This window comes from Macrotis lagotis, chromosome 2 (assembly GCF_037893015.1).
Source record: "Macrotis lagotis isolate mMagLag1 chromosome 2, bilby.v1.9.chrom.fasta, whole genome shotgun sequence".
Classification (NCBI taxonomy): Eukaryota; Metazoa; Chordata; class Mammalia; order Peramelemorphia; family Peramelidae; genus Macrotis; species Macrotis lagotis.
In genome coordinates this window covers 44,534,103-44,549,994 of record NC_133659.1, presented here as the reverse complement: position 1 = coordinate 44,549,994, position 15,892 = coordinate 44,534,103, and the positions used below count along the sequence as shown (strand labels likewise).

Genomic DNA, 15,892 nt, shown 5'->3' with positions numbered 1-15,892 from the left:
AAATGTGTCTGTCCATCACAACCAACATTTTGCCCTGTCTTTAACATGAAAAGCTCCCCAAAAAGCCCAATAAATGGGTAGAACTCTGATCCTGAAATCTAGCTGTGTGACCTTGCACAAGTCATTTAACTCTGATTGCCTTGCATTCAGGGTCATCGCCAATCATCCTGATTCACATCTGGCCCCTAGACCCAGATGACTCTGGAGGAGAAAATGAAGCTGGTGACTTAGCACAGCCCCCCTCACTCAAATCCAATTCACTTTCATGTCATGGTATCACCTCTCAGATGTCATGATCCTCTTTAAGAAAGGACAAACAACAACCCCTCTTCCCCATTGTTTGGCCTCCAAATCCTCAAAGACAGCATTTTTGGTCAACCCAGGGAATTTCTTCTCCAGGCTGAAGGACTTCTGTTCTCTATGACCATAAATGTTCTAGGTCACTTTTTCAGATTAGACCTTATATCCAAATGAGGAGATTCTCTCTCTGCAATTGGAGGTTAGCTCTTACACAGCAGCTTGTAGGCTTAAAGAGTTTCCTGGAGAAATGAAGGATTAAGAGACAGCTAGTGTATGTTACAAGTGACATTTGAATTTATCTTTCCAGGTTTCTATCCACTATTCCATATTGCCTCTCGTTTAAGGGCTATCCCTCTCAAAATTTATTTTTCAATTATGGTTAAAAAATGCTGAAGGTCAAAATTCTAAAAACTTATTAGACCACTGTCCCCACTTTAATAAATTAGGACCCAGTCATATATGTTTATTTGATTGTCATTAAAAATCAGTTTGCAGTCAATAAAAATTTTTTAAGTTCAAAGGATACAAAAAAAGGCAAAAACACAGCCCCTGACCTCAAAGAAAACACACTTGAATAAGGGAGACACATGGCTTATTTGCTTAGTCATACACAAAAGCAACTGAATATGCCAGATATATACAGTGTACGAGGGAGATAATCTCAAAGAAAGGCTTTTTCCAAGTCTCTCCAACTCTGAGTAGCAGCAGCAATGGTGGTAGTCGTGGTAATGGTTGTTCTTGATCCCTCTTTCTCAAAGATAACCAGGGTATCAGGGAAGGCATACCATGAACTGCAAATGAATTGGATTTAAAGAAGACAGAGCAGTCCAAAGTCACCAGCCTCACTTTCTCCTCCGGTCCAGTGGCCAGTGGATCAGTACAACCGGAGTTGACTCTGACTGCAGAGGGAGATCTTGACTTTTTTAAGCTAATTCTTTCCCAGGTCTCAGTTTGAATAGCAGCCAGGTGTCGGATGGCAGAATGCAGGGCTGGTCAAGAAAGCCAGAGGCCAAATCCTGAGAGCATTTCTTCTCCCTGTATCCTTGGTAAGTCATTTAACCTCTGTTTGCCTCAACTGTAAAATGAGGATGATAATAATAGCACGTTTCTCAGAAGCTTTTGTGAGGACTAACTGAGGTAATCTTTGACTTTCTATAAATCCTTAGTCCCTTCCTTCTATCCAAATAGTAAAAGAAGAAGGAGGAGGAGGAGGAAGGAAGAGGAGGAGAAGGAGGTGGAGGACGAGAAGGAGGAGGAAGAGAAGGAAGAAGAAGAAGGAGAAGAAGAAGGAGGAGGAGGAGAAGAAGAAGGAGAAGGAGAAGAAGAAGGAGGAGAAGAAGAAGAAGAAGAAGAAGAAGAAGAAGAAGAAGAAGGAGGAGGAGAAGAAGAAGAAGAAGAAGAAAGAGGAGAAGGAAGAGAAGAGGAAGGAGGAGGACGAGGAGGAGGAGAAGAAATATATAGACAGGAACTTCCCCAAAAAAGAATTCTTGGTAAAATCATCTCTGCCCACACACTGATTGTACCCAAAAGGAGAACTCCAACTATGTAGTATTAAAGGTCACATCACAAAGAAAGAGTATCTTCCTAAGGGGAAACGTCCAGTCAATAGAGGAAAGAGTGGACTAAGTCATGGAGGGGAAACTCCATTCTCAAGCAACACTGGAATACGGCCTGGTATAGAAGCAGCTGTCTTGTTAGCTGGGAGCTTTCCTTAACAATAACCTTTTTAAAAAAAAAAAAAAAGTTCTTTTGATATCTTTTGTTTTGATTTCACAATAATTTTTGGAAGTATGATCCCTCCTCTTCTTTCAGAATGAGCCCACCCCTTTTAAGCAAGAAACCCCCAAATCCCTCAGTTGACATTTTTGTCGCCATTCCCCAAGAAGGGCCTGCTCCTGAATCTTTTCAACAATTAGCAAGAAATGTTTTCAATGATTCCATAAAGAAATCCTTAATGGGAAAGACAGTTATATTATATTCCTATGAGCCCCAAGAAGGAATGAAGAATCATCATTAACACTTTCTTCTCAGCATGATTTCTTCATGAATTTTAGCTATAGAGTTTGATATGGTGGTGATCCTCTAAGGAACAGCCTCAGATGTTTTATCTAGGCCTCAAGAGTCTTTATCTCTATGAAAGCCTACTTAAGAAGTTGAAAACATTAGAGGAATTATTATTAAACACGATCAAATCATTTTTCTGGTAAATGTTTTACGTGTATATGTTCAGGTTTTTTTTTTTTTTCAGTTGTATCCTATGCTTTTGTGGTCCATTTTGTGGGGTTTTTTGGCAAAGATGCTGACTGGAGTGGTTTGCCACTTCTTTCTCCAGCTCATTTTACCAAGAAAGAAACTGGGGTAAACAGGGTTAAGTGACTTGCCCAAGGACACTTAACTGGTAACTGTCTTCCAGACTACAAATCCAGCAATCTAATACATTAATCCACCTACTTTCCTCTTCCCTAAACTGATTATCTCTAATTTATTCTTTTCCTAGATTGTTATCTCTTTTCTCTTTCTTAGTATTCCCAGTTTGTCCTACAATCTGGAAGGTCACTGAGAGACCTTGAGGGTGTTACCCTCCCAGTTTGATTTTTTTTTTCAATTAGTAAAACCATTCTTAGCTTCATCTCTCTCTTACCTAGCCTAAATCACCAAATGGGCATTGCCTCAGTTAAAGATCTTTGGCTCAGTTAAAGCCCTTAGCTTAAAAAGGCCAAGGTCTCCCATTGCCATCCAGGGCCATCTCCAGTCATCCAGATGCTTAGCAGTCCTTATCATGACTGGCATCTAGTACAGTGGGAAAGTACTGGACTTGTATTCTGATAATTGCTGTCCACATGACCTCGGGCAAGTTACTTCACCTCCTTTGCCCTCAGTTTCCCCATCTGTAAGTCTCACAGCTCTAAAGCTGTGAGACAAAAACTCTTCCATATCTGGAAGAAATGGGCCAGGCTCAGGAAATATACTTAGTTTGATGTTCTTTCTAAAAGAACTTTTTTCCTTCCATATCACCTTAATTTTTACTGGCCAAAGAGATTAGTTTACGACTTCAGTTTCTTTTCTTTTTTTAATTTGGTAAGCCTTTTGGGGGAGGCGTCCTAGGTTTTTTTTTAATCTTTCTCATTGTTAACATGTTAAATTTTATATTATAGTTTAAAGTTGTTACATACACTGTGGTTCTCAAGCAAGGAGGAGGAAGCTGGGAGAGAGGGAAGGCACCTAGGCAAAGCAGAATGAAACACTTGCCCCACCTCAGTGAGTGGACCATAGCTAGCCCAGTCATTGGCTATGAAGGCAAAGGTCTGGAGAGCCTGGGAAAACAAGCCAATTCTGGAAGGCGATCCAATAGAATGACCTGGTTTTTGTCAAAAGAAAAGGGTGTGGTGTTTGGAGGTTCATTGCAATAGGCTTTTGAGGCAGGGATAGTTTTTGAGTGCTTTTGTACTTTGCAAAAATCCAAGAGAAGGATTGGTGGGTCTTTGGTAGACTTTTCCCCCTTCCTCCACCACCAAGCTTCATTCCTTTAAGGTTGGGTGAAGTTACACTAGATCTAGAAAGGAAGGGACCCTCAAAATGAACTAATCCACCCTCTTCTCCCTCTATTTTACAAAAGAGGAAACTGAGGCCCAGAGAGTTAAATGATTTCCCCACCATCTCACTGTTCTGGGACAGAAGCCAAATTAGAGTTCTGGTCCCATGACTCTTACTCTGATAGTTAAAAAACATTTATTATGTGACTGGAGCAGAGCTAAGAGCCAGGGAAACAGGAAAAAAAAAAAACATCAAAAAAAAAAAGTCCTTCCTCTTAAGGAGCATAATGAAGAAACCTGACTTTCCAGAATTTGAGTTGTTTGATCAAAAAATTCTCAGGGTGGCCAGAGAGCTGCAGAAGTAAATCATCAGGTCAGTGGCTGTTCTGTGCCAGATCTCTGCAAAGGCAGAACTCCTCTCTACCTGTTCCCACCTAAAGTCATTTATGTTCAGATTCATCTTGGTAAAAGGAGGGGGTACTTTACTCCTCTTACCAGTTAGGTGTCCCTGGGCAAGTGGGGCAAGTGTTTACTTCTCTGTATTTCTTTTTTATTTTAATTGAAGGGAAAAAAGTCTCCCTGAGTATTTAGATAATTATTTAGACCAAAGGAAAGATGCTAAAGGGTAATACATGGAGGTAAGATTCTTAAGATTCAATTAAATTAGCTTCATCATAAATGAGCATAGGTATTTTTTAGCCTTTTTCAACCCAGTATTTCTTGGGTCTGGAGGGTTTGAGGGGCAATGAGGTTAAGTGACTTGCCCAAAGTCACACAGTAAGTATGAAGTGTCTGAGGCTGGATTTGAACTCAGGTCCTCCTGACTCCAGGGGTAGTGCTCTATCCACTGCATCTACCCTACCAGTATTTCTGAAGTATTTTCTTTGAGGATACAAGGACAATGGCTTCCTTCAAGGAGCCCACAGTTCTAATTCAAAAATGTATGTCAAACAGTCTGGTTCAACTCGCATTTTTAAAGTAACTATTATGCACCAGTTGTACCATGGATGGGCTTAGAGTTCACTTCAAATCTATTGAGTCATGTCAATAAATTTTTTTTTTATTAAGACCTTACCTAGTATCAGACACAGTGCTTACCAAGAAAGGCCAAAACAGTCACCATTTTTCAATTCATTCACAATCTGATAGCATGCAAACCACTTTATACAAAGCTGAGAAGGAAGGCACTAGTTTTTAGAGAATATGAAATGTTTATTTCTCCCTCCCTGGCACTTCTTCCCTCACTGGTGGGCACTGAACACATCTGTAATACTGCAAGTCTGTTCTGGGGGGAAACAGGAAAGTCTCCAAAGATTATTTAAAGTAAGTCTAACACAACTGAGCACTGTATTTGCTTTGGAGGAAGGCGGGGAGAACATATGCATGTTTACATATGCTACCTTCTGTCAGACTGAACTGCCAATAGTTCTTTTATAGGTCTGAACTATGTCCTCTCTCATAAAGAGGAGGAAGAAGGGGGCTTGGGTGGATCCAGCCTGGTGGCATGGTATCTCTCCACCAAGAGAGGGAATTGGGGTTAACCAAATTAAAACCCACCAGCCTAAGTGAAAGACCAGTTTGTTCCACTGGGGAAGGCTAGGATTTGGTCGTCTGATTGAGGGTGACACACAAGGGGAGAGGAAGCCAGAGAACCTCTAGGAGAATGGAGTCATCCACAAAACAAAACAAAAAAACAAACCAGGTCAGAGGCCTGCCAGAGGAGCCCAGGAAAAGGCTCACCTGATGGCCGGCCTGGAAAAATTTGATCTGTGTCCCTTGCCTGAACGATAAGATAAGACTTCCAGAGTAGATTTCGTTGGCTTTCAAAAGTTTCCAAGGCTCAACCATTCAGAATAAGTTACTTGGAACAGATACAAAGCCAGTCCATCTCTCTCTCTCTCTCTCTCTCTCTCTCTCTCTCTCTCTCTCTCTCTCTCTCTCTCACACACACACACACACACACACACACACACACACACACACGTTTGCCCACCAGTTCCAAAGGGTTGAAGCAAGCAGAGGGAGGAACCCATCCTTCTTGGCTCGCCTCTTTCTCTCGCCCCCAGGACTGACCCCTTGGACTGGGAGGTCATGGAGGCTCTAAAGACCCAAGGGTAGAGTTGAGTTAATAGGGGTGAGGGGTGACCCGGAGCCTGGGAGCCTGGCGGGCGGAACCCAGGGTCTCAAAGGCTTCTCTGTGTCCCTCCCCGCAGGGCGAACATACTGGTTTCCGCCCCCGGCTCTAAATGACCACCTCACTGTCCGGCTGCAGCTGCTCCAGTGGGCGCCCTAGGGAGAGGACCCTGGCCGGCCGTGAACTTGGGAGAGCTGGAAAGTTTCAGCACCCACGTGACAGGCCATCCAGGGGTCCCAGAGTTAGGAGATGAGAAAAGTCGGATGGGAGTGGGGGGAGGGCCTGAAAATTCGGGGTGGGGGGACTGGAAGGGGAGATAAATGGTAAGGGGCAGGCAGGTGAAAGGAGAAGCCAGGCGACAAGCCAGGGGCCAAGGGATCACTCTCCGACTGAGGTCTGGGAGGAGGGGAAGGCGGTGATCTCTCTGGCCCCTCAACTCTTCATCCAGCGCCCCGAGATCGCACAAGTGACCCCCTCCATTCCACACCCCCCCCGTCCGCCAGGGCCCCCAAGCCCGAGGCTCCAGGGTGTGGCACTGACCTGTTGCCGGCCCCCCAGGAGTTACTTTTCGGGGGGAATCTCACGGGCAAGTCCATGACGTCCGGCCCCCGGGGCAGCGGGCGGCAATGCTGAGCCATAGGGAGGTGCAGGAGGAGGAGGAGGAGCTGCAGGAAGAGGAAGGCCACCCAGCCAGCAGGTGTCACGTGGAGGCCTCAGGGGTGCTCTCACCTGCTCACCCACCTCTCCGGGTACCTCTGCGGGCAGTGACTGCCAGCCCAGAGCCTGGAGGGGCGGGGGCCGGGCTGGGCGGCACCTCTGTCCAGCAGCTACCCGACCTTACTCTAGAGATGAAGTTTTGCCAGAGCGCTCGTGACTTTGGAAAAAAGTTTGGGGGGCGGGGTTCCCGAGCGGGCAGCCCGATCCCGGCCCGCCCAGTCCATGAGCACTTCACGCTCCTGGATCCTGGCCCCCGCCCCAAGGTTGCAGCCTGGGGTGAGGGCCAGTAGCCTCAGTCGGGGACAGGTCCAACCCATCCGTCCTCCGCGCAGGAGGTGACACAACCAAACAAGTCGGATTTGGAAGATCATCCCAGGATCGTTTCCTTCTTGAAGGCCTTGAAGTCAAGAGGACTTGAGTTCGAATCCAGCTTCCGACAGTGGACTCTCACCGGCTGGGTGACCTTGGGCAAATCACTTAACCCTGAGTGCCTCGCGTCCAGGGCCATCTCTAGTTGTGCTGCTTCATACCTGGACCCAGAAGGAGGAGAAAAATGAGACGAATGACTTGGCACAGCATCCCCTCACTCAAAACCAATTCTTGTGCCTCTCATGCCATCACTGCCCCTGAGCAGCTTTCTTCGAGGAGGAAGGTCCGGTGGGGTGGAAAGAGTACCAGATACAGAGATCTAGCAGATCTAGGTTCAAATTCTGCCCTCTCCACCTGTGTGACTTTGGACAAGTCACTTCACCAAGCCCAGTTTCTTCTGTAAAACGAGGTGATTCCTAGATAACTTAGGTCAAACTTCCTGACCCCAGGAAGAATTGGATTGAAATGTAATTTGGAAACAGTAAAGAAAATAAACAAAAATAAAACAAAACAAAGTTAATAGGTAGTTTTCTAAGTAAATATGCTGCCACGAGGGTCCGTTTCCAGGTCCATGCTGGAGGTATGGTTCAGATTTGTTTTGAATTAGAGACCCTCTGGGATCTCTTTCCACTGTATTTTTGTCAATTTACATGTCTATTGATAAATGGCTGTCCTCGAATTAAATGCTCTGTTGCTTCCTCAGTATACTGTAAAAATCAAGTTTGAACAGACAGGATGTTGCCTTTCCAACACTGTTGGCCTCAGTTTCCTCATTTCTATTATTGAGCCTGACACCATTCCATTAGGTGACATCTCAAGTCCTTATCAGTTTTCAGTGTACGTAAGGTAACTCACCTTATCCCTATCTTAATTTGGCAGAATGTGATGATTCTGATTTCTAAGGGAGCGCTGGGTCTTCAAACTGGAAAACTTGAAGATGAATTGTTTCAGTCTGGAATATGAGCATTCAGTCAACTATCATTTATTTGTTATTCAGTCATGTGTGACCCTTCGTAACCCTGTTTGGACTTTTCTTGACCAAGATACAGGAATGGTTTGCCATTTCCTTCTCCAGCTCTTTTTACAGATGAGAAAACTGAGGCAGAGTGAAGTGACTTGACCAGGATCACACAGCTAGAAAGTGTCTGAAGTCAGATTTTAATTCAGAAAAATGAGTGTTCTTGACCCTCCATAAACTATGACACCACCTAGCTTTCACTCTTTATTAATTGATATGTAATAAGGGGTCATCCACCATTTGGGGGGGGGAACCCCCTAGTGAAGGGGAAGACACCAGCAATTATAGGTAGACAATCCCCTTTTGGATAGTTCTAAGTTTAAATCTCCCCTCAGACCATTAAGCTCTGTCTCCAGGTTCCTCATCTGTAAAATGGCCATTACAATCTCATCTGATTCTCAAGAGCTGTTAGAGGATAAAATGAACTATCTGTAAAGTGCTTTGCAAACATTAAATCATTAAACAAATGATAGCTCTTCTTCTTCTTTGAATTGGCAGAATCGCAGAGTTTCCCCAGAAGGAAATAGCAAACCACTTCAATATCTTTGCCAAGAAAATCCCAAATGTGGTCACGAAGCATCTGACACAACAGAAAAATGACAAAAAATAACAACAGTTACTGATGACTTCCCCTTCACTTGAGGTTTTCATAAAAAGGATGAATGATCACTTCTCAGATCTCAATCAATATTTATTTAAGAGCCTACTATGAACCAGGGCCTGTGCTGGAGGTGTATGTTCTTGTTCAGATTTGTTTTGGACAAGGGGTCTCTTTCCACTCTGTTTTTCTGAATCTACATGTGTAATGATAAATGGCAGTCCTCGAAATAAATGATCTGTTGCTTTCTTAGCATATTGTAAAAGTCAGGCTTGAACAGACAGGATGTTCCCTTTGAAGAAGGCAGATGAACCCCTGGCCCACAGTTAGAATCCAGCCAAATGGAAAGTTATGAATAGTTATTATTAATAGTAATTGGTTCAAAGGTTTCAAGCCATTTAACTCAAGTCTTGGGTCCTCAGGTCCTATCTATAAAAGGTTGGACCTGAACGAAATGATCTCTAAATCTTCTGATTTAGAAACAAATACAGGTTTAATGTTGGGGGGGGAAATGCCCTATAATTAGGAATAATAATTAGGATTATCCAAAAAGTAGAATGGGATAGCTCAATGACACAGTAGATAGAGTGCTGGGTAGACAACCCTCTGAATTCCAATCTGGTCTGGGACACTTACTAGCTTTGTGATTCTGGAGACGTCATTTAATCCTATTTGCTCAGTTCCCTCATCTGCAAAATGAGTTGGGGAAAGAAATGACAAACTATTCTAGTATCTTTGCCAAGAAAACCCCAAAATGGAATCATGAAGAATTGGACACTACTGAACAACAAAGGTAGAACAAAATTCTGACATTCTAAATTATTCTGGATTTTGTAAAAAAAAAACAAACCCAATAACCTGAATCCCTCCCCCTTGGCAAAGAAATGACAACTTGTAAACCTCAATACATTCAAAACAGAAGTCATCTATTCCTCCAAAACCCTACCCTCTTCCTAACTTCTCCATTTCTGTAAAGAACACCACCAGGCTAACAATCTGAGTATTATACTTGACTGCTCATTCCCACTCTCCCTTGATATACAATCAATTGTAAAATCCTCTCCATTCTGTCTTCAGAACATCTCTCATCTTGGCTCCCTTCTCTCCTCTGCTACAGCAACTTCCCCTCATCGTGTCACACCTGGACACTCCTAGTTGCTAGCCTTGCCTCAAGACTCTCCCTCTCCAATGGACTCCAGTCCATCTTTCATTCAATAGTATCTGATTGGATGATGTTGTCATTTGGACTCAAGGGAGGCAGAATTACACAATGTTGTCAGCCTCTCTTCCAGAGTCATCTAATTGCAGAGGCAAGACAAAAGTCAGGATGACTGGCAATGGTCTGGGATGCTGTGGATACTCCTAGTGTCTTTGATGTCTGGTCAAACTCTAAGCTCCATAGTTCCTCTGGTCTTCAGGGCCATTGGAACAAATTGTTCTCCTCTGCTCATTTCACCAAGAGAAGTCTTCATAGACATGAAGTAGACATTCCCTACCCCATCAAGGAGTTTGAGGTTTGTAGCTTCCTTTCAAGCTAGTGTGGCTCATCCGTCAAAAAAAAAAAGGTTTATTGAGGAGTGACTGTTCCAGTGTCTTAGAGATGCATTAAGAGTTGGGTGACTAGTAGACACCAAAGGTGGATGAGCAATCCGGAAAGGGGCTCAGCAAGCCCTCATACCAGAAATGCCAGCCCTCTCTGAACACTTCCTACACATACATAATGGGCACTTAATAAATGTTTGTTGACCTATTGATTTGACCATGTTGAGAAGATTCTTGATCAGGTGTGAAAGGAGCATTTCTCCTCTGAGGATCTCTGATTCTGATGTTGGTTGAAGGACTTTAATAACTGATCCTAGAATTACACAATTTTTAAGGTTATTTAGTTCAATACCTTCATTTTAACAATAATAACTAGCATTTATATAGCACTTTCTCTCTCTCTCTCTCTCTCTCTCTCTCTCTCTCTCTCTCTCTCTCTCTCCCCCTCCATTTTACCAGTCTAAGAGCTTTATAAATATTCTCATTGGCTCCTCACAACCATGCTGGGAGGTGGATTGGTACATCCATTTTATAAATAGGGAAACTAAAGAAAACAGAAGTTAAGTAATTTGCTTAGAGCCACACAGCCTAGTAAATGTTGAAGTCAGACCTCCCTAACTTTCGCCCCAGCTTATAGCCAGGCACCACCTAGCTGCCAAATAAGAAAAGGGAAGGAGGGAGGAAAATAGGCAGGGAGGGAGGGAAGGAAGGAAGGAGAGAAGGGAGGGAGGGAGGGAAGGAGAGACAGAGAAGGGAGTGGGGGAAAGGAAGGAGGGATGGAAGGAAGGGAGGGAGGGAGTGAAGAAGAGAGGAAGAGAGGGAGGGAGGGAAAAAGGGAAGGGAGGGAGGGAAAGATGAAGGGAAGAAGGGAGGGTGGGAGGAAGGACTGGATGGAGGGAGAGAAAGAAGAGGGAAAGTTTGAAGAAGAAAGGAAAAAGAAATACCTCTGATGCCCAGGGTTTTATATTAGCGGGGAATGAAGAGAGGACAGTGGGTTCAGGGTAGGGGACAGTGTCTTGGATCTTGCTAACTGTAAGAAACAAACTGAAGGAAGGAAAGAGGTCAGAAAAGGATGGTATACTCAGAGATAGAGAGAGACTTAGTGAACTTAAACAAACTAAATACATAAATCAGGAGATTGCCATCTGTTAAAGATAACATGTATATACATACACACATAATATCTAATACACATATCAATATATACACCTACATAGATATTTACAATACACATACATATATATACAAATTTAGCCCAGATCCATGATTTCCTTGCTATATAGATTCCAAAAGAATTAATGAACTTTTAGATTATTAAAGTTATTGAGACACAATGCGTGTATATGTGTGTGTAACTGTATATTGTATCAATGTGAATTATATATACCCATATTTATTTTATATATATTTATTTATATCATACCTATAATTTTTGTTAATGATTATGATTAATTACAAAATCCCTCTATTACTCCAGATAGGTGCACCTTACAGACCCAAAGATTTTTCTGGGCACTGAGTGATTTGTCCAGGGTCACACAGTTACTTTTTGTAAAAGGCTTTTTATAAAAATTTTCCTGATTCAGAGACTAACTCTCTCCAGACTGTGCCAAATAGCCTCCTTGATATCTGTCGCAAAGGAGTTTAATAAATGTCTTTCACTGTTTCCTTTCGGCAGATTTAGGACTAGAGCCTCTATCTCCTCACTCTGAACCTAGGGTCCTTTCCATTTCAGACTTGGCTTAAGAATGCAAGTTCCAAAAGGCATTTCCTCATTGGAGCATTTCTCTGATGCTTTCACCAATGTCATTACCTTCCTCACACCCACTGGTCTTCCTTTCAGAACGTGTGTTATCAACACTGCAGATATGTTGGGTACAAATGTCCCCATTTGTCAATGCCTTCTTTCTGGGCTGCTCACATTGGACTGCACTGGATTTATGGCATGCCTACAAGAAAGCAAGGAGGCCAGGCATCCTTCTCAAGCTATCGTGGTTCAAGCTTTAATAAATGAGAGTGACTCTCCTTCTGCTTGTGGGAGGATGTGGTCAAGAGAGGGAGGGAGATGGAGGAAAGGGACCCAGATGGTGGGTTGATTTAAATGGAAGTTGGAAAAGATATAAGACAAGAAGAGAGGAAAACAATGTCAAGGGACAAAAGCTTTCCCTGCTCCAAGGAAAACCATTTTTTTTTTGACAAATCTATTAACTCCAAAATGCTGGAACATCATGAAGTGCCACAAACACTTCTAAAGAGGATAATACATTAGGGGACTTTTGCTTATAAGAAATTCTCACAAATAATTTCTTAAGATTGTCCCAAATAAAACAGAAAACTTTGCAGTGGGGGAAAAAAATACAAATAAATCAACCCTGCTACCTTGAAGAATTTTGAGGTCTGATTTTTAAATGCAACATACATTTAAGAGCTAGACAGATGCTCAAGGGGATATGGAGTTTAGACAAGACATAGTCCTTGTCCTCAAGGAGTTTACAGTCTGAGAGACAAGACTAATGCATATACACTGAGGTTTATGCATATAATAAGAGTCTGTCCCATATATGTAGAAGGCTTGACTTTGTGTGGGGCTCCAGGGAAGGCAGAATAGAATCTTTAGCCTCTTCTCCCTCCACCCTTTTCCAAAGGAGACTTTCATTCCTTCCAGGAGGGGAAGCAGGTGTATGGGGATGGAGGCTCTCTTCAGAGAGAGGAAGTCCCAGACTAGCAGTATATCTATAAGCTTCCTCTTTCCCTTCCTTCCTTCCTTCCTTCCTTCCTTCCTTCCTTCCTTCCTTCCTTCCTTCCTTCCTTCCTTCCAATTAAACAACCTGCCCAGCAGAAAGTGACACCAAAGAGTTTCTAGAAGATTCTTTTGGGGGGTTGATATTTTACTTTATTTTTCCAATTACATTTGATGATAGTTTTTCATCCTCTTGAATATTTATGTTACATATTTTTCTACCAACCCCCCCCCCCAGCAGTCAACAAACAATCTGGGAAAAGTTGTCCAAGTACATTTGTGTTTAACATGTTTACATATTAGTCACTTTATGAATAAGGAATTAGGACTAAGGAAAAAAAGAAAGAAAATTATCAGATAGGAAGGAAAAACATAAGAGAAGTTTTTAAAAAGTGACCAGATTATCCATTCAGATTCTCTGGGGTTTTTTCCCATTCTGGATGTGGATGGCATTGTCCATAATGGGTCTCCCAGTGCTGTTCTTGATCTCTGAACTGTTGAGAGGAGCTGCATCCATCAACAACGATCAACCCACAATGTTGATGTTGGTGTGTACAATGTTCTCTTGGTTCTCCTCTCTTTGCTCAGCATCAGTTTGAGCACTTAGCAAAAAGATTCTTTAAAAAAAAGAAGAAAATGACTTCCCATATCAAGAGTTATGAGCTACCCTTTGCTACATGTAAAACTTATGTTGTACTCTCTATTGTACATTGTATTCTAAGTCTGAATTCATTCTTCCCAGAAACACAACATATAAATTCATGGGAGAACATGTACCAGATTGGGGAGGGTATGTTTTATATAAACTGCTTTTACATCTTAGTAATTCCTTTGCTAAATGCTAACTGAGAATACTGACTCATTGGTAATGGGAAAGATATTGGAAGGGGGAGCAATACTGAGCAATAGTATTAGCAATACTGAGCAATAGTATTAGAATTAGCCACTTACCAGGGTACCCCTAAAACCTGATGTAGCAGTCACCCTCTGAGAATCCAACCCATAATTATGAAATGCAACTTGGTGGGGGGAGTCATACCAAAGGAGTGTGACATAGGAATGCACAGAGATGGAATATAGAATATTAGGTTTGGAAAACAACCAGAAGATAAAATGTAGACTTATACAGAGAGGGGAAATTAGACATGCATATAAATGATTGCCAAACCAAATAGATCATGATTAGCTCATAATGGAGATTATTAAGTATTAAGAAAATTTTTAAAAAGGGAAGTTTCTTTCGAGTTTGTTCTTTGTTCTGGAAGAGGATCAATGACAGGTAAAGCCATGACATGCAAGTGAATTAGGCGGAAGTGAGCTGGGGCTGGCAGTCACCAGCCTCACTCTCTCCTCTGGAGCCTTCTGGATCCAGTGGCAAGCTATAGATCAGGATGACTGGAGATGGCCCCAGATGCAATGGGAGACCTTGACCTTTTGAAGCTAAGGTCTTTCTTTCCCAGATTGAATAAAAAAATAATTTATACCATCACCACATTATAGAGAAAAACAACTTTAAAAGACCATAGAAGTCAGATTCATACAATGATAAACCATCCATCCAGAAGACTGAAGATAAATCACAATACCCATTTTGCGTCAGAGAGGTGATAAATTTGAAATGCAGAGACATTTCTTATCAGGCCTGATAAGGGGAGGAAGAGCTCATTCCAGGAGGGTATCCTGAAAAAAGTAAAATTGAATTGGGTCATGAGGGTTTTCAACAGGTAAGGATAGAAATAGTGTGGATAAAATGAACAAAAATACAGAGGCAGGGAAATATGGGGCATGGAAAGGGAATTATGAGTAGCCAAGTCCAATTACAGCCCAGAGAATTTGAAGGATAGCAGAATGAGATAAACTATGAAGTGGCAGGAGCAGACAGATTGCTAAGAACCCTTAGTTCCACACCAAGATGTTCAGATATTATTTGACAGGCAACTGGGAGACTTTTAAAGCTCATTGAGTAGTGCAATAACATTAGCACACCTGTGCATTAGAAACAATTAATCTGTGGAAGTTGAGCTGATGAGAGCAGCCATGGGTTGGGTCTGGAGGGAGAGCAAGTCTCAGCTACTTTTTCACAAAGTCTGGCAGTGAAAGATGGGTGGTTAGAACAGTAGCTTGGGGAAGGGTAGAAGAATTAAAGCAAGATTGTTCTTAGAATGGGGGAGTTCTGTAGGCAGAAGAGCAGTAGCGGGAGAGAAATTTAAGATGGAAGGTGATTGATGCACTATGGTCCAGGAGTAGGTGGGAAGAAATGATGTCAAAGGCAGCGATGAAGGCCAACCTTGGAAAGGAGAATCACATATTTCTCTGATCTAGTAGGGAGGGTAAAAATACAGAGTTTTTGAGGTGCAGGGAAAGTAAATTAGAGAGGTCCAGTGGGATGACTTATATCTGCTCAGGAAAGCAGATGATGAAATCACCTGCTCAGAGTGGTTAAAAGTGAGGCTAGGTTTTGAGAACTGCAAATTTGAAACTAAATTGATCAGCTTCTCCTTCCCTCTCTCCCAAATCTGTTCTCCTTTCTGGCTTTACCATTTCTGTCAGTGGCACCACTACCCACCTAATCAATCAAGAAGTTTTTTTATAGTTTTTTTTGCAAGGCAATGGGATTAAGTGATTTGCCCAAGGTCACACAGTTAGGCAATTAAGTGTCTGAGGCCAGATTTGTACTCAGGTGGTCCTGACTCCAGGGTGGGTGCTCTATCTGCTTCACCACCTAGCTACCCAAGAAATATTTTTAAAAACAAATTTATTGGTTTGCAAGCATTTATAATGTGTCCCTCTCAGTGCCTCCCTTTCCCCTGAAGTTGAGCAACAATAAAAGAAATATAAAACTTCTATCATAAGGAAGCCTAGATCAACTTAATAATTTCTCATACAGGTCATGCCTGATAAGAAATGTCTCCGTATTTCAAGTTTATCACCTCTCTGGCAC

At 42.4% G+C, this 15,892-nt stretch overlaps 1 protein-coding gene across 1 annotated transcript in view; it reads right to left on the bottom strand.

Moving 5' to 3' along the window:
- MCOLN2 (mucolipin TRP cation channel 2) overlaps positions 1-6,829 on the bottom strand; it is an 80,857-nt gene extending 74,028 nt beyond the window's left edge. The window contains exon 1 of the mRNA XM_074221777.1: positions 6,508-6,829. Coding sequence (XP_074077878.1) covers positions 6,508-6,605 — 98 coding nt within the window. The 5' untranslated portion in view covers positions 6,606-6,829. The remainder of the gene's footprint in view (positions 1-6,507) is intronic.
- Positions 6,830-15,892: the final 9,063 nt, after the last annotated feature.